Source organism: Hemitrygon akajei, chromosome 10, assembly GCF_048418815.1.
Source record: "Hemitrygon akajei chromosome 10, sHemAka1.3, whole genome shotgun sequence".
In the NCBI taxonomy this organism is placed as follows: Eukaryota; Metazoa; Chordata; class Chondrichthyes; order Myliobatiformes; family Dasyatidae; genus Hemitrygon; species Hemitrygon akajei.
The window spans coordinates 113,854,275-113,876,643 of NC_133133.1; the positions used below are offsets into that span (position 1 = coordinate 113,854,275).

Here is a 22,369-nt window from a genome sequence, read left to right on the forward strand (position 1 = left end):
AACAAAAAAAAATCTTTTAAAAAAGACAGCATAAATCATTAACGCAAGAGGTTTTGCAGATGCTGGAAATCCGGAGTAATGCACACAAGATGCTGGAGCAACTCAGGACAGCATCTATGGAGAGGAATAAGCAGTCTATACTTTGGGCTGAGTCTTCATAAACCATTGATATCTCATTCAGTGGTGTGAGCTTAAACGGCTGTTATCTACTTTTTATTACATGGTTAATTGATTAAAAAAAAATTACTCTATGCATTAAGCAACTTGGCTTTGAACTTTAGGGTCATAAGCAGACAATGAATCAACTGAAATTAGCTTAGGAAAGCCTAAGAAACAACCAAAATTAAAATTCTATTTTCAATGTTAAAATCGTGGCTAAAGTAACAAAGACGAAACACCATTAATGCCAAGTGGAGTGACCTTTATATGAAGTTGTAATGTTTATCAAAAAATAAGGTAATGACATTAAAATGCATTGATAGTATATACCTGCGTACTTGATATGCTCGGCTGATTAAACATAAACGACACTAAACACCCTTTGGCTTTTATCGATTTTGTCACTGTTTAGTTAGTGGAAATAGAAGGAGATTGTTCTCGTGAATCAAGGATCAGGGACCACTGATTTAAAATACAGTGGATTGTGCTTATTTGGGACACATTGGGACTTGTACATTTTGGCACAAGTAAGCTGCTGCCTCAATGAGGTGAAAGGACAACTACCATTTAACAGAGTGACAAATTATGCATTTAAGTGAAATACAGAACAAATTAGAACACTATTAATCCTATTTTAGTTCTACAGGGCTGTGTATTAGTTCCTAGTAGTTATCAATGGAGGAATTAATTTTCCATGTAGTTCTAAAATCAGCGCAGACACCTAGTGTGGATAATGGACTGCCTTCATTGCCTTCCTGCGTGAAGTAATGTTATAATCGAACAATAAATTTCCTGGCACAATCGATCAAAATTCACTGCTTTTTGAATTAGTGTCTTTTGGCCCAAAGAGATAACACAATCACACATAACTGACGCCATTTAAAAACTGATTGCTCAAAGCATGGTGTAGTTTATAATAGACGCACAAGTCCACACAACTGACACTAATTAGAAACAGTTCGGCACCAGTCTCCTGGCCCAATTAAGCAGCCCAGAATCCTAAATAAACGAAGGGAATCCCGGCCATTTTCACAATGAGTTTTTTGTACTTTAAGAGTTGTCTCAAATAGCAGCTGCCTTGATTAACCGGTGGTCTAATTAACCAGAATCCACTATATTGGGAAAATGCTCCAAGGAGAAATCCTTTCTTTTTGTAATGAGAGTGATAATGATCTGGAGCTCACTGTGAGCTTGGTGGAAAGAGAAGCATGCCTGGTTTGTTCTGCTTCACATGTTCAGATTCAGCTTGGAAAGGGGATCAAGGATCAACTTTACTCGCCATACACATTTACATGTATTATGAATCTGCTGTGGTGTGTTGTCCAGTGTGCGACATGCAACAAAAAAACAACAATCAACCATTACAAAGAATAGAATATTGTATAAGAAATAAAGTGAGAGGTTAAAGTATGGATATGGAATAAAATATGCATAAATACCAGCATGTATTTACAATGTAAACAACATTATAAAATGGTTTAAAGTGTTTATTAAAATTGGTTACAGTGACAAGGGTAATAGTTCAAGTTGTAATACAACCACACACATGCATACCGCTAAACGAAACAGTGTTCCTGTGGGGCTAAGGTGCAAAACACAGTACAGTACATACAGTCATATATAGCACACGTAGTAATGACAGCACATAACATCACCAAAGTAATATCAGCACGAGTTCCAGAGTGGCATGGTCTGAAGATTGATGGTGCTTGGGCTGTTGTCCGAGAGCCACATTTCTGCAAAAACAAGTACGCATCAGTTCTTCATCTCACACTGGGTCAGCCGCAGATGAACGCATCTCTGCCTGCCTTCGAGGGAGCGAACACTAGAGTGCAGCACTGATGGGAGAGCTGGCCTGCAGGGGCCAGCCCCCAACCTGCCACAGATTCCAACGCACTCTCTGCGCCTCTGTTCTTTTCCACACCGCCACCAGCGGCTCTTCACTGGGTAGCTGTAACAGGGTCTGGTCTGGTCCGTGCAACAACCAAGGCCACTCACCTCCTCTGCCATTGGTCTTGCCAATTACCCAATGAACTGGCCTTACAGTATGTTGTATTACCAGTGTCCATCAGGATCTTGTGATCGCAAGAAAAATGTTCAAGTACACATTTGTTGGACCCAAAGAGGCTGCTGTAACCAAGCATGCTGCCGCTTGACTGGAATAGAGTGGGTGGGGTGGGCTAACTAGAATAGTTGATCAGATTAACTCCCTGGGGGAAGAAATTTTTAAGATGGCATGAAGCTTTTGTTTTAGTAGCCCTATAGCACTTTCCAGAAGGGAGCTTTTGGAAAAGGTATTTTGCTGGGTAAGTAGTATCCGCAATGATTTTTCCTGCCTGCTTCTTTGTCCTGGACAAGTACAAGTCCTGCAGTGGTGGTAGAAAGCAGCCATTTATCTTTTCTGCTGACCTGATAGTTCACTGTAGTTTTCATATATTGTGAGAGGATGCCGCCTCAAACCTGACAGTAATGGTTGATGTGAGGATGCTCTCTACGATGGCAGTGTAGGATTGCACCAGTATGTTCTGGGGAAGATGGAATTTTACGCACTGCCGCGAGAAGTACGAATATCCTCTGCTGAGCATTTGGTGCTGCTGCCTCAGTATTTTATAAATAAAATTTGGTTGAACAGTCCATTTTCCCCAGCTCCAGTTTTTTTTGAGTAAGTAAGTACTGAAAAAGGAAATAGCAAAGTAAACAAAGCCCCTCATACAAAATTGTGAGGGTTATAGAGAGGGTAAATGCATGCAGGTTTTTCCCTGACAAGTTCAGTGAGACTAGAACTAGAAGTCATAGGATAAGGGTGAAGGGTGAAATATTTAAAGGGAACCTGAGGGGGAACTTCTTCACTCAGAAAGTGGTGCGATTGTGGAATGAGCTGCCAGCAGAAGTGGTGGATGAGGGTTTGATTTCAACACTTAAGAGAAGTTTGGATAGGTACATGGATGGGAGGGGTATGGAGGGCTATGGTCCAGGTGCAGGTCGATGGGACTAGGGAGAGGATCAAATAGCATGGACTAGATGGTCAAAGGGCCTGTTTCTGTGCTGTAGACTGTATGTCTCCAATGCCCAAGAATGGAAAACCTACAAAAAGTGGTGGATAAGGCACAGTCCATCACAGGAAAAATCTTCCCCGCTATTGTGCACATCTGCAAGGAGTGCTGTCACAAGAAAGCAGTATCCATTATCAAGGCCATAATTTGTTTTTGCTGCTGCTTTTCAGAAGGAATTACAGGAGCCTTGCATTCCACATCATCTGGTTCAAGAACAGTTATTACCCTTCAACCATTAGGCTCTTGAACTAGCGTAGATAACTTCACTCACGTCAACTCTGAACTGATTCCATGTCCTATGGACTCACTTTCAAGGACTCTACAACTCACGTTTTCGGTATTATTTAATTTTTATTTGTACAATTTGTCTTCACTTGCACATTGATCATTTGTCTATCTTTGTGTGTAGCTTTTCATTGATTCTTTTGTATTTCTTTGTTCATTTTGACAAGATGCCACTCATGAGGCTGCTTAATAAGTTACAGGAAAGTTACTAACATTGGCTGATTGGCAGGAAGAAGAGTGGGAATAAAAGGACACTTTCCTATTTGGCTGCTGGTGACCAGTGGTGTTCCACAGGATTCTGTGTTAGGACCACTTCTTTTTACATTATATGTCAACAATTTGGATGATGGAATTGATGGCTTTGTGGCCAAGTTTGTAGACGATATGAAGATAGGTGGAGGGGCAGGTAGTTTTGAGGAAGTGGAGAGGCTACAGAAGGACTTCTGGGAGAATGGGCAAAGAAGTGGCAGATGGAATATAGTGTCGGAAAGTGTATGGTCATGCACTTTGGTAGAAGAAATAAAAGCATGGACTATTTTTTTAAATGGAGAGAAAATTCAAAAAATCTGAGGTGGAAACGGACTTGGGAGTCCTTGTGCTGGATTCCCTAAGGGTTAATTTGCAGGGGTTGAGTCAGTGGTGAGGAAGACAAATGTGATGTTAGCATTCATTTCAAGAGGATGAGAATATTAGAGCAAGGATGTAATGTTGAGACTTTATAAAACACTGGTGAGATCTCACTAGGAGTATTGCGGGCAGTTTTGGGCCCCTTATCTAAGAAAGGATGTGTTGACATTGGAGAGGATTCAAAGGATGTTCACACAAATGATCCCACAATTAAAAGGCTTGTCATATGAGGAGCGTTCAATGACTCTAGGCCTCTACTCACTGGAATTCAGAAGAATGAAGGGTAACCTCATTGAAACCTATCGAATGTTGAAAGACCTTGATAGAGTGGATGTGGAGAGGATGTTTCCAGTAGTGGGGGAATCTAAGACCAGAGGACAGAGCCTCAGAATAGAGGCAAGTAATATCAAGTCACACACAAGTAATATCACCAATAGCACATAATAGAACCAAAGTGTTTACAAAGCAATAGAAAACTAATGGCAGTTCCAATGTAAATGCTACACTGTAGGTTCCTGAATTCAGATTTATTTTGAGTATTCCATGGTTTTGAGTAGTATTCCATGGTTTTGAGTAGTATTCATGTGGTTTCTATACAGTTATAACTCAACCTGTACAGTTAAGTACAGCTACTTAACAGAAAATGCAGAGAATAGGAAGCAATGCTTTTAGAACGGAGATGAGGAGGAATTTCTTTAGTCAGAGAGTGGTGAATCTATGGAATTTGTTGCCACAGGCTGTTGTGAAGGCCAAGTCATTGGGTATATTTAGGACAAAGGTCGATAGGTTTTTGATTAGTCAGGGTATAAATGGATACAGGGAGAAGACAGGAGATTGGGGTTGAGAGGGATAATGGATCAGCCATGATAAAATGGTGAAGCAGACTCGATGGGCCAAATGGTCTAATACTGCTCCTATATCTGATGGTCTAATTGTGAATGCCTGCAAAAAATGAATCTCAAGGTAGTATATGATGACATGTACATACTTAGATCATAAGTTTACTTTGAACTCTGAATTTTGATGATGACCATGGTTTTAAAATTCGAAGCCTGTTTTACACCATAATGGCTGGACACCATTTTGTATACTGTTAAGTTTATGACTCTTTCTTGTTGCAATATTTTCTTGACTTAAGGAGGTAGGCAGATAAATGTTATTACCGGTATTCAAATGACTTTGGTTGATCGCCAGATAGTTAAATGAGTCACCTTGAGCACAGACTGATTATAGCAAGTTTAATTTTTTTGAATCAAAGCAGCTAAGTTGCTGCACTCATTGCCAGCATAAAATCAGCCCGTGAAATGCAAGTCCCTTTACATTTGAGTGTTGGGCAGCAGAGTGTTCCCTGGGTACTTTGTACCTAGGTGTCTAGCTTTAATGCAGCTAAATGTAGCTGCAACTTTTCTGAGAAGGTACTTGGAAACAAAAAGAATTAAAGCCTAATTTCTGAATTTCCCCTTTTAACCAAAATAAAGTTGTAATTCTTAAGAACTTACAATATTATTTTGGGTAAAAGGGGAAATTATAGAATTCTCTGAATAAAAGTGAAAGACATTTTCTGAAAACAAATGTACAGAGTTCTTTTTATTGAAGTGTAGCTTGAGTGATTGGAAACACTTTTCACAGAACACTGCCCGCAGCTTATTCAGGGATTGTCTGTATCATTCAGTTTGGCGTGTTGATACTTGCAGTCTAACAAATTTTGGAATGCTGTTCGGTTTTAACTCTTGTTTGTCCTAAAGCCAGGAGAAATCTGATGAATAATCTGGAACAAAACTGGTAACAATTCAGAATCAGATTTATTAATACTGACTTAGATGTTGTGAAATGTGTTGTTTTGTGGCAACAGAACAGTGCAAAGACATAAAAAATATTCTGAATTAATAGATGAAGTTGATGGTGGAGGAGAAGAAGAAGAAGAAACACTGAGTATGTGTACCTCCTCCTTTATGGTAGGAATGAGAAGAGGGCATGTCCTAGATGGTAAGGGCCCTTGGTGATGGGTGCCTCACTCCATGATAGATAATGGGTTAGGATTCTGCACATTTAAAATTAGATTTCTTATTGTTACTTGTAGTAATGTTTTATGTATTGCACTGTACTGCTGTCATAATATGACATATTTCACAATAAATGCCAGTGATAATAAACCTGATTCTGATTTGGAATACTGTGATTTGAGGAGAGGGCATTTAATAGTTACATGAGTATGATTATAATAAATCGAATTACAAATGTTCTTGTGCATATGGGTAAAATTATGTTCTAAGTTTTCTAAATTCAATTGTTAACTCCACAAACTCACCGCTTGGGCTCAGTGATTATACCAATGCGTGTTTATTTTTGTTGGTGGGGGGAGGGGGAGCTGGGAGTGACCTAGGGGTTCTCATGTTTAATTGTCGTTCATTCTTTGGGACACATCTCTGTCTTCATGGATGTTTTGTGAAGGAAAAGCATTTCAGGATGCATATTGTATAAATTTCTCTGACATTAACCTTGACCTTTGAACCTTTGAACAATATTATTTGGTTAAGTGCATGTTTGTCATTTGACAAGAATCATAGATTCAAACAGGCCATTTAGCTCACTGTATCTGTGCCAAAAATGATATTCTGGCTTAATTCTCTAGCTCTCAAAGTTATGACTCTTCAGGAGCTCTTCCAGATGACTTTCTAGATTTGGTGATGGTTCCCATCTCCACCGCGTTATGGTGTTGAGTCCCAGACCATCAGTTTTTCGTCCTATTCAGACTTCTTTGAGGTACAACAAAAAGAATGCATTTACTATTAAATGACTGGAAACATAAATTAAAAATAAATTTCCATCTGATGCTGATGGACTTTTTTTTAGATTAACTTTATTTGTCAAGTCTGTTGAAACTTGAAACATCAAAGCTTGCAGTGAAATGTGTTGTTTGCCTTAACAACAGTTGGAGGTGTGCCGGGGGCAGCCTGCAAACGTCTCCATGCTTCCAGCGTAAACGTAGCATGACCATAACTTATCAACCCTAACTTGTACGTCTTTGGAATGTGCGGGGAAAACTGGAGCACCCGGAGGAAACCCACGTGATCACGGGGAATACGCAAACTCTACAGATAGCAGCAGGAATTGAACCTCAACCACACAGCTGGCTCTGTAAAGCGTTATGCTCATCACTATGTTAACATACCACCTAGTATTTGATAGTGTAGCTTATTTTATTTTGGTGACAATTTCTATTCTCTCAATAGGCTTACAGGGACACAGGCTTGGAAAACACCAGGACGAAACAAGAGGGCCACATTACAACATGGAAGCTGGAGCAGAAGGAGAAAATGAAAAAATTCTGGTAACTTTGTTTTCTGATGTTAATGGGATGCAGTATTACTATGGAAATTAATAGCATTCAGTTATATAACAGATATAAGATATAAATAAAATCAGAGTATATTGAGTTGGCAATTACAAAATAAGTGTTGGTCATGTTTTAAAGTAATCTTATTGACAGTGTTGCAAAGAGTGATTATATTCAATCAGGACTGATTATTATTGTTACCTAAACTGCACACAATGAACATGCTCTATTTATGCTTCACTGTTTTATTTTCCAATTAGGAAAATATAATGCCAAGATGAGAGCTTTAATACAGATGTTCTAGTTTAATGCAGTAGCCAGTCTCATTGCACTGTCTCTTCCATTATTTAGTTTCCCTGTGTTTTTTTTATATAGAAGGTTAACTTTATTTATCACATAAACATCAAAACGTACAATGAAATGCACTATATGTGTCAATGACCAACGCAGTCTGAGGATTGTGCTGGGGCAGTTAGCAGTCGTGTCGTGCTTCCAGCAGATCACAGCATGCCTGCAACATACTAACCCTAAGCTGTACTGTATGTCTTTGGAATGTGGGAGAAAATTAGAGAACCTGGAGAAAACCCATAAGGTCACTCCTTTCAACAACAGCGGGAATTGAACCCTGATCTTTGATTTGCTGAAGCTGTAAAGTGTTGTGGTTAACCATTATGCTACTGTTTGTTCATTCGTTATGTGCCATGTCATATGACATGGGTGAGCATGGTCTTTCCATGACCGTGATTGTTCTTGGCAAATTTTTCTACAGAACTGGTTTGCCATTTCCTTCTTCTGGGCAGTGGCTTTACAAGATGGGGACCCCAGCCATTATCAATACTATTCAGAGATTGTCTACCTGGTGTCAGTGGTCACATAACCAGGACCTGTGATCTGCACCAGCTGCTCATTTGACCATCGACCCCCTGCTCCCATGGCTTCACCTGACTCAGATTGGGGGAGATGGAGCTAAGCAGGTACTACACCTTGCCCAAGGGTGACTAGTCGAGGAAAGGTATGCCCTATATCTCCTTTTGTAGAGAGATGTCTCCACCCTGCCACCCATACACTATGATGCTATCCTTAAATTGAAATTTCCTGTTCAATTGCAAGTTAGATTTTAGAACTCAGTGCATCTTTCCCAGCAATTGTATCTTTGAAGTATTTACTGTTGTTGAGAACAGTGACAGCATTAAGTATTAAAATTAACTCAACTTCACTTTTTAAGTATTAGCAAGTCCAAGGTACCCCATTAAGACTTTCTGAATCTAGTTTGCCATTGGAATTTAGCTCCACAGGGTGTTGACAGAAGTAGTATAAGCCTTTTACCTGCACTAGTTTATAGAGCACTTGGTTATAAAATCTAAGCAAATGCTTCCCAAGATTTAGATAAAGGCTTTTGACTTCCAGTAAGATGGTGGTGTGCTCGGATGCAGCAGCTTCTATAAGGCCAACCAAAGGGGTTATTGCCTTTTTTAAATATTTTTTTTCCAATTGCAAGACCCTACTGGGCATCAAGAACTTAAAGTACTACAGGTCTTACCCGTAAGTGAGTTCTTCGTTGGCAGAGAAACTTAAGGAACTGGACTTAGTGTAGACTGTGCTGTTGCCTGTTACAGAGAGGTGATTGAGTTGCTGGATAAAAGCAATGTGTAGTCGGACAGTGAGTGATTCTCTTGGTCACTTCTCTTGTGATTGTAAGACCCTATTGAACATTGATAAAGTAGAATCCTGCAAGTCTGGTTCACTGCAGTATTGGCAGACAGGTCATAGTAAGGGCTAGGCCTCAAGCTGCGAGTCTCCTGTTGCAACTTCCAGGAGCGGTGTCGAAGGCATCAGTGCTGCTCTCCAGTGATTGCTCGGCAGAAGACATCTGCATTGTGTTCGACTGCAGACTCAGGGACTTAGTCAATATATATTTTTTTGACTATTATTTACAGTTATTTTACATATGCTATATGTGTATGACTGTTAGTACTGTGTTTTGCACCTTGGCCCCAGAGGAACACTGTTTTCTATTCCTGGGTATTCATAGATGGTTAAATGACAATTAAACTTGAACTTAAATTTAAATTTAACTTAAACAATATGGTGGAAACCTGCTGTTGAAGGTTGTAATAAATATGTGGCTGTTGTGTTTTACTATTTATTGTTATGTTTATTATTTAGTGTTGCGTTTGTTATCTTATGATTGCATTGCTCCTGGGAAACGCTGTCTCATTCTGCCCTGCAGAGCTGATGTACGGTTAGAATGACAATAAAGTTTTTGAATCTTGAATCTTAAAAAGGAATAAAGGAAGGTCTGTTTAGATTCCTCATTAAAATGTCCGATTGTGATGCAGTGTAAAGCATATCAGGAGATGATACAAGCTGATGTGAGAGGCTTTTCTCTTGTGTGACTTCATTTTATCCTCCAGCTTTTCACGTTTGGTTATCAGAATTTACAGAAGAAATCAAACCCATGATAATGAGCATACAATAGCGAGAGTGGGCAAAAGATGGGTATAGTGGAAGTGTTTGGTGAAAATAGAATGCTTAAAGTGATCCAATCACAAACCAAGAGAAAATCTGCAGATGTTGGAAATCCAAGCAACACGCACAAAATGGTGGAGGAACTCAGCAGACCAGGCGGCATCTATGGAAACAAGTACAGTTAACGTATTGAGCCCAGACCCTTTGGCAGGACTCTACCTGATAGGTCGACTGTACTTTTTTCCGTAGATGCTGCCTGGCCTGCTCAGTTCCTCCAGGATTTTGTGTGTGACGCTTAAAGTGAAAGAGACTTAAGGATTCTCAACATATTTAAATTTTTTTTCAGATCTGAATCAGAACCAAGTTTATTATCACTGATATATGTTGTGAATTTGGTTGTTTTGTGACTGCAGTACAACAAGGCATACAAATTATTATTAGTTACAATACGAAGTGTAATAAGATTTGCAGGCAAACAGAAAATACTGAGGTAATGTTCATGGACTATTCAGAAAAACCTGTTCCTAAAATGTTGAGTGTGTTTCTTTGGGCTTCGGTACCTCCTCCCTGATGGTAGTCATGAGAAGATGACATGTTGTGGATGGTGAGGTCTTTAATGATGGATTGCCTTTTGAAGATGTCATTAATGGTGGGGTGGATTAGGCCTATGATGGATCAGGTTGAGTCTTCAACCTGATGCATTGGAACCTCCACAATGGACGGTGATGCAGCCAGTCAGAATACCCAACTTCTCCTTTGGTTCTTCCCACTTTCTCCAGATCAAGGGTGTAGCCATGGGCACTCACATAGGTCCCAGCTATGCCTGCCTCTTTGTGGGTTATGTGCTATAGTCTATGCTCCAAATCTATACTGGCACCACTCCCCAACTTTTCCTCTGCTACATTGACGACTACATTGGTGCTGCTTCCTGCACCCATGTTGAGCTCGTCAATTTCATCAACTTTGCTTCTAACTTTCACCCAGCCCTTAAATTCATTTGGTCCATCTCGGACACTTCTCTCCCCTTTCTTGATCTCTCGGTCTCCATCTCCGGAGACAGACTATCCACTGACATCTTCTACAAACCTACTGACTCCCATAACTATCTTGACTATACCTCTTTCCACCCTGCCCAATGCAAAAATGCCATTCCCTATTCCCAGTTCCTCCGTCTCCGCCGCATCTGCTCCCAGGATGAGGCTTTCCATTCCGGGACTTTTCAAATGTCCTCTTTCTTTCATGATCGTGGTTTCCCTTCTGGCGTCATCAAAGATGCCCTCACCCGCATCTCCTCCACCACCCGCACTTCAGCCCTTAACCCATCCTTCCGTCACCACAACAGGGACAGGGTTCCCCTTGTCCTCACCTACCACCCCACCAGCCTCCAGGTCCAACACATTATCCTCTGCAACTTCCGCCACCTTCAACAGGACCCCACCACCCAGCACATCTTTCCCTCCCTACCCCTCTCAGCTTTTCGCAGGGATCGTTCCCTCCACGACTACCTGGTCCACATGTCCCTCCCCACAGAACTCCCACCCGGCACTTATCCCTGTAAGCGCAACTGCTACACCTGTCCCCACACCTCCCCCCTTACCACCATTCTGGGCCTCAGACGTCCTTCCAGGTGAGGCAACACTTCACCTGCGAGTCTGCTGGAGTTGTCTATTGCATCCGGTGCTCCCGGTGCGGCCTCCTCTACATTGGCGAGACCCGACGCAGATTGGGGGATCGCTTCGTCGAGCACCTCCGCTCCGTCCGTCACAATAGACAGGACCTCCCGGTTGCCACTCACTTCAACTCTGCCTCTCATTCCCATCTAGATATGTCCATACATGGCCTCCTCTACTGCCATGATGAGGCCAAACTCAGGTTGGAGGAGCAACACCTCATCTACTGTCTGGGTAGCCTCCAGCCTGGTGGTATGAACATTGAATTCTCCAATTTCCGGTAATTCCCTCCCCCTCCCTCTTCCCCTATCCTAGGTCCCTCTCTGCCTCTCTCCCCTTTCAACTTTCTGCTCCTTTACCTCTACAGTTCTTTCATGCTTATCCCCTCCCCCCTTTATCCTTCCTCTGATTGGTTCTCCACCTGGCACCTCTAGCCCTTCCCCCTCCCCAATCTCTATTACTGGGCTTCGGCCCTCTCTTCCCCCGCATTCCTGTTGAAGGGTCTCAGCCCGAAACGTTGGCTACTCTTTTCTCACGGATGCTGCCTGACCTACTGAGTTCTTCCAGCGTCGTGTACGTATTCTTCTACCCACCACCATACATCTGCAGAAATTTGCTAGAGTCTTTGGTAACATACAAAATATCCTCAAAGTCCTAATGACATATAGCCCAGGATACACACAGTCATGAGTGTGGAGAGAGTACCAGAGCAATTGGCTGTGCACGTGTCCTTGAAATGTGCCTGTGCGCTTGTCAGCAAGGTGTAGATGGTACTTCTGATCCACACTGCCTGTTGTCTCACTGTCAAGGCCAGCATTTAATGTGTATCCCTTGCTGTCCTGAGAAGATGGTGGTGAGTACCCTTCAGTTGCCCTTCTGGTCCTTGTACTGTTGGGAAATTACAAGTTTTAGAGCGAGTGGCAATGAGGGACTCAATATAATATAATTATATTATATTTCCAAGTCAAGACTGTGTAACTTGGAAGAGAGCTTGCAGAGGATATCCACCCATGTACCTGCTGCGCTTATCCTTCGGAGTACAACAGGCTACAGGTCTGGAAAAATGAACAGCTTGGATGACTACCTGCATTTTATAAATGGTGCACACTGCAGTGATGTGAAAGGAATGGATTTATTGGGAGATTGATGGGGTACCCATCAAGCAGGCTACTTTTTCCCTGGGTGGTATTGACTTTCTGGAGAGTTGTTGGCAAGCAGAGAGTATTCCAACACACTCCTAAGTTATGACTTGTTGATGGTGGAAAGTCCATGGGCTATCAGGAGGTGAGACACTCACTGCAGGATGCCCAGTGGCTGACCAGCCGAGATAGCCAAAGTATGCATGTCCAGATGAGTTTGTGATCAGTGTGATCCCAGGATATTCATGTGAGAGATCTGGCAATGGTATTGCTATTGAATGGCAATGAATAGATTCACTTGATGGTGATGGTCATTTCTGGCTGTTCTGTAGTGTGAATGTTACTTGCTACTTATCAGCCTCTGCTTTAATGTTAATAAGGGACTTGGGAAATGGTACTTTCGTGCCAATTACCTTCAGAAAAGAGGCACAGATGTCTGAACATATATACAGTATCTAGCTTCATGTAGTTAACTGCCAAAAATGATCTGAAGTACACTGTAGATTTAGTGCCGCTTTATTAAGTCCCCTTTATACCTGCTCATTACTGCAATTATCTAATCAGCCAATCATTTGGCAGCAACTCAATGCATAAAAGCATGCAGACATGGTCAATAGGTTTAGTTCTACTTCAGACCAGACATCAGAATGGGGGAAGAAATGTGATCTAAGTGACTTTGATGTGGTATGATTGTTGGTGCCAGATGGGATGGCTTGAGTATCTCAGAAACTGCTAATCTCCTGGGATATTCACGCACAATAGTTTCTAGAGTTTACAGAGAATGGTGTGAAAAACAAAGAAAACATCAGTGAGTGGCAGTTCTGTGGGCAAAATCGCCTTGTTAATGAGAGTGAGAGAGAGAGAGAGGAGAATAGGCAGACTAGTTCAAGCTGACAGGAAGGCGACAATAATTCAGATAACAACACACAAAATGCTGGTAGAACACAGCAGGCTAGGCAGCATCTATAGGGAGAAGCGATGTCGACGTTTCGGGCCGAGACCCTTCGTGAGGACTAACCGAAAGGAAAGATAGTAAGAGATTTGAAAGTAGAGGGGGGAGGGGGAAATGCGAAATGATAGGAGTAGACCGGAGGGGGTGGGATGAAGCTAAGAGCTGGAAAGGTGATTGGCGAAAGTGATACAGAGCTGGAGAAGGGAAAGGATCATGGGACGGGAGGCCTCAGGAGAAAGAAAGGGGGGGGGAACACCAGAGGGCGATGGAGAACAGGCAAACAACTAAATATGTCAGGGATGGGGTAAGAAGGGGAGGAGGGGCATTAACGGAAGTTAGAGAAGTCAATGTTCATGCCATCAGGTTGGAGGCTACCCAGCCGGTATATAAGGTGTTGTTCCTCCAACCTGAGTTTGGATTCATTTTGACAATAGAGGAGGCCATGGATAGACATATCAGAATGGGAATGGGACGTGGAATTAAAATGTGTGGCCACTGGGAGATCCTGCTTTTTCTGACGGACCGAGCATAGGTGTTCCACGAAACCAGTCTGCGTCGGGTCTCGCCGATATATAAAAGGCCACACCGGGAGCACCGGACGCAGTATACCACACCAGCCAACTCACAGGTGAAGTGTCGCCTCACCTGGAAGGACTGTCTGGGTCCCTGAATGGTGGTGAGGGAGGAAGTGTAAGGGCAGGTGTAGCACTTGTTCCGTTTACAAGGATAAGTGCCAGGAGGGAGATCGGTGGGAAGGGTTGGGGGGGACGAGTGGACAAGGGAGTCGCGTAGGGAGCGATCCCTGCGAAAAGCAGAAAGAGTGGGGGAGGGAAAAATGTGTTTGGTAGTGGGATCCCATTGGAGGTGGCGGAAGTTATGGAGAATTATATGTTGGACCTGGAGGCTGGTGGGGTGGTAGGTAAGGACAAGGGGAACCCTATCCCGAGTAGGGTGGTGGGTGGATGGGGTGAGGGCAGATGTGCGGGAAATGGGAGAGATGCGTTTGAGAGCAGAGTTGATGGTGGACGAAGGGAAGCCCCTTTGCTTAAAAAAGGAAGACATCTCCTTCGTCCTGGAAAGAAAAGCCTCATCCTGAGAGCAGATGTGGTGGAGACGGAGGAATTGTGAGAAGGGGATAGCCTTTTCCTACGCTTGGTCCGCCAGAAAAAGCAGGATCTCCCAGTGGTCACACATTTTAATTCCATGTCCCATTCCCATTCTGATATGTCTATCCATGGCCTCCTCTATTGTCAAAATGAATCCAAACTCAGGTTGGAGGAACAACGCCTTATATACCGGCTGGGTAGCCTCCAACCTGATGGCATGAACATTGGCTTCTCTAACTTCCGTTAATGCCCCTCCTCCCCTTCTTACCCCATCCCTGACATATTTAGTTGTTTGCCTGTTCTCCATCGCCCTCTGATGCTCCCCCCCTTTCTTTCTCCTGAGGCCTCCCGTCCCATGATCCTTTCCCTTCTCCAGCTCTGTATCACTTTCGCCAATCACCTTTCCAGCTCTTAGCTTCATCCCACCCCCTCCGGTCTACTCCTATCATTTCGCATTTCCCCCTCCCCCCCTCTACTTTCAAATCTGTTACTATCTTTCCTTTTGGTTAGTCCTAACGAAGGGTCTCAGCCCAAAACGTCGACATCGCTTCTCCCTATAGATGCTGCCTAGCCTGCTGTGTTCTACCAGCATTTCGTGTGTGTTGTTGTTTGAATTTCCAGCATCTGCAGATTTCCTCGTGTTCGCTCTTTAAGTAATTCAGATAACCATGCGTTAGAACAGTGGTGTGCAGAAGAGCATCTCTGCATGCACAACATATTGAAGTTTGAAGTGGATGGGCTACAGCAAAAGAAGACTTCGAACATTCACCCAGTGACCACTTTATTTGGTACAGGAGTTACTTGTTTGCTGATTCACTTTCAATTAATTATTCTTTATTGGTATTAGATAAGACACAAATCAATCTCATCTTGAGTTTGATGTGAGAGATGGACTGCGTAACATAACGTTTCAAGACTGAAGGTTATGTTTTATGTCCTTAGCCTGGGGTAAAGTTGTCAACAGAGAGATTCATCACCACCATCAAGTAGTTATTTTTGAAATAGAGGTGAAGTAGTTCTCTGAGATGGAACATTAGTAAACAAACAATTTTGGTTTGTACTTCAGTATTTCCTTAACATATATATGCACTGTGCCAATTTTAGTCACACAACTAATTAGTCGAAGTATGGGGCAATCAAAAGAAAATGATCTTCTTCCACCTTGTCCCACTCCCTGCTGACATTGAATAAAGATTCCTGGGTATTTTTTAAACAGTACCGAATTTGGCAAGCATTTGTATATTTTAACTTTGTACATTCTTCCTCTTGGAGAACAATGTGGGATTGCATCAAGATTGAAATTCACATTAACAAACCTGTGGCCAAGGTTTGAAGACACCTTCCTTAGCTGTACCCTCCCTTGTGCCTCTGGGGTATCAGTCTTGATACAAAGGAAAAAATTGATGAGAACCCATAATGTATTCAATAGAAGGGTCACTTACATGATCACAAATCCAGCTATCAATCAAAATTCAGCTTTTCATCTGTAAATACTTTCAGTATGGAATGTGGGAATGGAGTCGGAAGAACTTGAGGTATGCTTCACATTTAATTTGAGGTAAGAAGTGGGATATGCTGGCCATTTCCAGCATATAGGCAATTGCCCAAGTGAACCTCTGCTCCCTTCAGTACTTGAACATGATTTAATAATTGCCAGCGTGGTTGATTTTTGCACTCCAGAGCAGGGCTGACTCTGAGATCCTTTAACTTCTTACCATTTATTAAATTCAGTGCTCAGTTTGTCATCTCATTTATGGATTTCAGAGATTCAATAATATCAGGAAAGCTCTTCAAATTGATAGAGACTGGTTTGAATATTGATTGTTTGCGTTGTGTGTGCCAGCATCCTGCCTGTCTAGCTACTGCCTTTAGAATTGTTTCTTAACATTTTTGTTATTCTTTCCCTTCTTGTCTTTCTTCTTTTTCCTGTTTAGTAATTTTTGTCTTCCCTTAAAATAGTTTTGTTAAATCGTTAGTATATATTATCACACTTACAGACCTTCAGTCTCGGAAATTGTCTTGGATCAAGGAATGTTCTTTCAAATTAAATGATGTGGGAATTATTGTTCAGTTGTCAGCTGCGGTAATTTTATTAAAGGAGTTAATTACAGAAGCCACTTAGCAGCTTCATTTCCTCTGAAAATCATCCAGCAGCGAGTTTTCAGTGTGCATTTACTTGTCTGCGAAGGGTGTGTGCTTTTTTTTATGAAGGAAGTGCATATCAGACGAGTCAGCTGCACTGCTCTCGTTGACCTTGTGACCGGTTTTGAACAGTTTCACCAGAACCTTGAAATTCGGGGGTTTGAGGAGACAATTACTGTACAAGGAGAAATCATTGGAAGACCAAACAATTTTTTGGTTAGAGGTCAAAACAAAATAATTTATATTTAGGGAAACCTCACGCCTGAAGAAAATGGCTTCACTGCACCGTGGAAAGTATGTGTCATTGCTTAACTTCTAATCCATTTGTGTAATTGTTAAACAAGCATGTGGTTTGATGTGGAAATATGTTTTGACTTTGAGTTGACATGTATTGTTTATTTATGTGGATTAGAACAGAACAACATGATAACTCAGGTTGTGAGCAAGAAGCAGATATGAATAACTGTTGCCTATGTTTAGAGCCGATTCTTAAATATGCAAACTTTGAATTGAGAATGCAGGGTTTTTTTGTGTTTTAGCAATTTCGGGTTGTGGCAGATATGAAAGAGTCGGGTGATTTTCAATTTCCTGCTAACATTCTTACTAATTTGTCTTCTCTGCAACTTGGGGTTTGTAAAGTTGAGAACTCATTTTCAGTGTGACAATGCAGTTTATACTTATAAGGTTCTACTGCTCTTTAGAGTTGTTTATTAACATTCCTGTTATTTATAGGTTCTGCTATCTTTTCTGCTCTTGACTTTCAATGTGAGACGCGGATTCACATTCAGAGACTGTAAACTATCCTTTTGCATGCACCCATTTTGCTCCTTTTTTGTTCAGACTTGGAAAGTACTTATATTTCATGAAAATGTTCACAAGATTATAAATTTTGATGGTGATGTTTGGATTTATTTTGTTTCATTTCTCAGTCTCTTGGCTCTAATGTTCTGTCCTCTTTCCTTGGATTTAATGAGTACAGGAATTTTTTTAATTTAAATTAATTATTTTGAATATCTCGAATAGATGACATTTCAAAGTAAACTGAAGGTAATATAAACTTGTCTCACTGAATCTGTGCAAATTCTTGCGAAAGACCTTTCTTGAGACTTGGTTACTGAAACTGTGGGCAAACCACCAGAATGGCTCAGCTAACGTTCGGTACATTTTTTTTGAATACCAGTATCTATGAGACACAGATCAAAGTGTCATTGGCTTTTCTGAATTTTTTTTTCCATTGAGAGACTTGTTTTCATGATTTGTACAGAACATGCTTAAATGCCGTTGCCATCCCTTTACCCGTCAGACTTTGAGCAGCTACTTTATTTTTTTAAATGATTGAGTTCTTTCTTCCCAGCAGTGAAAACTCCTCCAACTTTTAATCTCCTCCCGCCTTCTACACATCTTGTGTACATTCCTCGCCTCCCTTCTATTTGTTGTGTTTTCAGTGTTGGATGTACAATGTTCCTATTCCTTCATCAAAGGCATTAGATAATATGGTGAAAAGCTGGTTGCAGATCCATGCTGAATACTTTTCGTCTCTTGCCAAGAATTAAAGAAAGATCCTTTTTTCTCTCTTTAATCCATTTGACCATGAACTTTGTGCTGGATTTGAGATGCTGCTCCTCAAGCACTCCTTTCCTCAGGCAGACATAGACCATGTTTGTGGTGGTAGTGAATCTGCTTTCACTCAAAGATAATTTACAAGAGGTGGAAAGTAATTTAGATTTTCTGGGATCTTTATTGACAGGAGTCAGTGTGGTGAGCAGGGACAAATGAAAGAGGAGATTTAGAACATAGGACATTCGCAGCATTTTGCACAACACGCTGGAGGAACTCAGCAGGTTGGGCAGCATCCGTGGAAATGAACAGTCAACGTTTTGGGCCGAGACCCTTCGTCAGGACTGACGAGGGAGGGGGCAGGGGCCCTATAAAGAAGGTGGGGGAGGGTGGGAAGGCTGGTAGGTGCCAGGTGAAAAACCGGTAAGAGGAAAGATCAAGGGGTGGGGGAGGGGATAGGCAGGAAAGGTGAAGAAGGAATGTAAGGGCAAAGCACTTTCGGTAGTAGAAGGAGGCGAAACCATGAGGGAGGTGATAGGCAGCTGGAGGAGGAGGCAGAGTGAAACTGAGATGGGGGAAGGGAGGGGGAGGGAATTACCAGAAGTTGGAGAATTCAATGTTCATGCCAAGGGGCTGTATACTGCCCAGACGGTATATGCGGTGTTGCTCCTCCAACCTGAGTTTGGCCTCATCAAAGAGGTCCTTCTGCAGCTGTACAGGGCCCTGGTGAGACCCCACCTGGAGTACTGTGTGCAGTTTTGGTCTCCAAATTTGAGGAAGGACATTCTTGCTATTGAGGGAGTGCAGCGTAGGTTCACAAGGTTAATTCCCAGAATGGCAGAACTGTCATATGTTGAAAGATTGGAGCGACTGGGCTTGTATACACTGGAATTTAGAAGGATGAGAGGGGATCTGATTGAAACATATAAGATTATTAAGGGATTGGACATGCTGGAGGCAGGAAGCATGTTCCCGCTGATGGGTGAGTCCAGAACTAGAGGCCACAGTTTAAGAATAAGGGGTAGGCCATTTAGAACAGAGATGTGGAAAAACTTTTTCACTCAGGGAGTGGTGGATATGTGGAATGCTCTGCCCCAGCAGGCAGTGGAGGCCAAGTCTCTGGATGCTTTCAAGAGAGAGTTAGATAGAGCTCTTATAGGTAGCGGGGTTAAGGGATATGGGGAGAGGGCAGGAATGGGGTACTGATTGTGTATGATCAGCCATGATCACAGTGAATGGCCCACTCCTGCACCTACTGTCTATTGTCTACTGTCATCATGGCAGTAGAAGAGGCCATATATGAACATATCTGAATGGGAATGTGAAGCAGAGTTGAAGTGGGTGGCAACCGGGAGATCCTGTCTGTTGTGGCTGATGGAGCAGAGGTGCCGACGAAGCGGTCCCCAATCTACGTTGGGTCTCACTGATGTAGAGGGGGCCGCACTGGGAGCACCAGATGCAATAGATGACCCCAACAGCCTCACAAGTGAAGTGTTACCTCATCTGGAAGGACTGTTTGGGGCCTTGAATGGTGGTAAGAGAGGAGGTGTAGGGACAGGAGTAGCACTTACGCTTGCAGGGATAAATGCCGGGTGGGAGATCAGTGGGGAGGGATGTGTGGACCAGGGAGTTGCGGAGGGAAAAATCCCTGTGGAAAGCAGAGAGGGGTAGAGAGGGAAAGATGTGATTAGTGGTGGGATCCTGTTGAAGGTGGCGGAAGTTGCGGAGGATAATGTGCTGGATCCGGAGGCTGGTGGGGTGGTAGGTGAGGACAAGGGGAACTCTGTCCCTGTTGTGGTGACGGGAGGATGGGGTGAGGGCTGAAGTGCGGGAAATGGAGGAGGTGCGGGTGAGGGCATCATTGATGACGGCAGAAGGGAAACCACGATTCTTAAAGAAAGAGGAGATTTGAGCTGTCCTGGAATGGAAAGCCTCATCTTGGGAGCAAATGCGGTGGAGATGGAGGAATAGGGAATAGCATTTTTGCATGTGGCAGGGTGGGAAGAGGTATAGTCGAGGTAGTTATGAGAGTCAGTGGGTTTATAGAAGATGTCAGTGGACACCCCACCTTTCCTGCCTATCCCCTCCCCACCCCTTGATCTTTTCCCCTTACTGGTTTTTCACCTGGCACCTACGAGCCTTCTCCTTCCCACCCTCCCCCACCTTCTTTATAGGGCCCCTGCCCCCTCCCTCTTCAATCCTGACGAAGGGTCTCGGCCCAAAACATTAACTGTTCGTTTCCGCGGATGCTGCCCGACCTGCTGAGTTCCTCCAGCGTGTTGTGCGTGTTGCTTTGACCCCAGCATCTGCAGTGTACTTTGAATTTACAGCATTTACAGGCCCTTTGACCCACGATGTTATGCTGACTTTTTAACCTACCTTAAAGATCAATTTTAAGCTTCTCTCCTTCATAACCCTCCATTTTTCTATCATCCACATTCTTAAATGTCCCTAATGTATCCGCCTCTATCGCCACCCCAGGAAGGCACTCCACGCTTCAGGCATTCTCTATTTAAACAAATTTGCCTCTGAAATTTCCCCTATATTTTCCTCCAATCACATTCAAGTTATGCCTCCTTGTATTGTGTCAGCCATTTTTGCTCTGGGAAAAAATCTCTGGCTGTCCACTCTTATCAATTTTATAGATTCAAAAGATTCAAAGTACATTTGTTATCAAAGTATGTATGCAGTACACAACCCTGAAATTCATCTTCCCCACAGACAGCCTGGAAACAAAGAAGGACCATGGAACCCGTTCAAGAAAAACATCAACCCAACAAAAAAACCACATAGTGCAAATGACAACATATTTCAGTTCAGATCAGTGTTCGATATCTGCAGGGCACCCTATTTCAAACTCACCCAAAAGAGTGACCAGAAGCTAGAAACACATCATTACATGAACTACGAAGTCCAATCGTACAAACCACGTAAATTAAACCTTGCTTCAGAACCATCCTCCCACAGTATCGAGGGAGAGAGAGAACATTTGAATGCAAGGGCTTTCCCTTGTGAGCAGTGAGTGAGATGGAGAGAAAGACTGCTCTGGCAGCAGTGAATGAGAGGCTGGTAGATGGCACTGAACACTGACTTGTCTTCTGCACTCGCCTTGATGAGTTTAATCTTCCTCAGCACTTTAATTGGGGAAATTGGTGAGAAATTGAATTGATCATGGGCTCATGTCCCATTTCCAGGCTTCGTGGCCTTCAGGCAGAACACTTCGTTGAAAGCCTTATAGAACCCTCTCGGAGACAGCAAGGCGGCAGATTGCTCGATCAGCCGGAAAACACACTGGCAGAATGTAGGTCACAGGTACTAATCAGTAGATCAAAGGCTCCAACAGTAGCAGAACCACATTTGACAGAAAAAGAAGTGGAAAAAGTAGCTTTGTGAACCTCCTGAATGATGCTGCCCTTGGTCATTTGTCTCATCTGTGCTTGGTGTAAGGCTCATTTTCTCATGCTCATCATTGAATGAGTCAGTAATGGCTTGCAGCTTGTCCTTTCAGTCTGCATATCTGCAGACTTTTTCTGCAAACTGGAACTTGGTGATTGAGGTCAGGAGTCTGCATATGTGCAGACTTTGCATGCTGGAGCATAGTGACTGGGGTTAGACTGAGATGGTAAACATGTCGTCTTCACAAATATGGGAGAAGAATTGAAAGAAAGAGGCACGTGAGCAGGCTAGCTGTCTGCTTGAGCCTTATCTGTAATTTATTAACTTACTTCCTCTGGCCTCTGTCCTGGTCCAGTTTTTCAAGTTGTCCCCAGGTGTCTTGTAGGTAAAGAACCTTCCTCTCCCAGGAATGAGGTCTCTGAATCTTCTGCTGTCATTTCTGTTGCCCTGGGTTTTTACAGGATGTGGTTGAGAGCC

At 42.7% G+C, this 22,369-nt stretch overlaps 1 protein-coding gene across 8 annotated transcripts in view; it reads left to right on the plus strand.

Annotated features, from left to right (window-relative positions):
- osbpl8 (oxysterol binding protein-like 8) overlaps positions 1–22,369 on the plus strand; it is a 212,892-nt gene that overhangs the window by 18,306 nt on the left and 172,217 nt on the right. For 5 of the 8 annotated variants that reach the window (XM_073058761.1, XM_073058763.1, XM_073058762.1 and 2 more), the window contains exon 2: positions 7,358–7,455. In XM_073058761.1, the coding sequence (XP_072914862.1) occupies positions 7,358–7,455 (98 nt within the window). Of the gene's footprint in view, positions 1–7,357; positions 7,456–16,296; positions 16,333–17,035; positions 17,234–22,369 lie in introns of those variants that run through there. The other 3 variants (XM_073058765.1, XM_073058767.1, XM_073058770.1) reach the window with 3 other exon arrangements.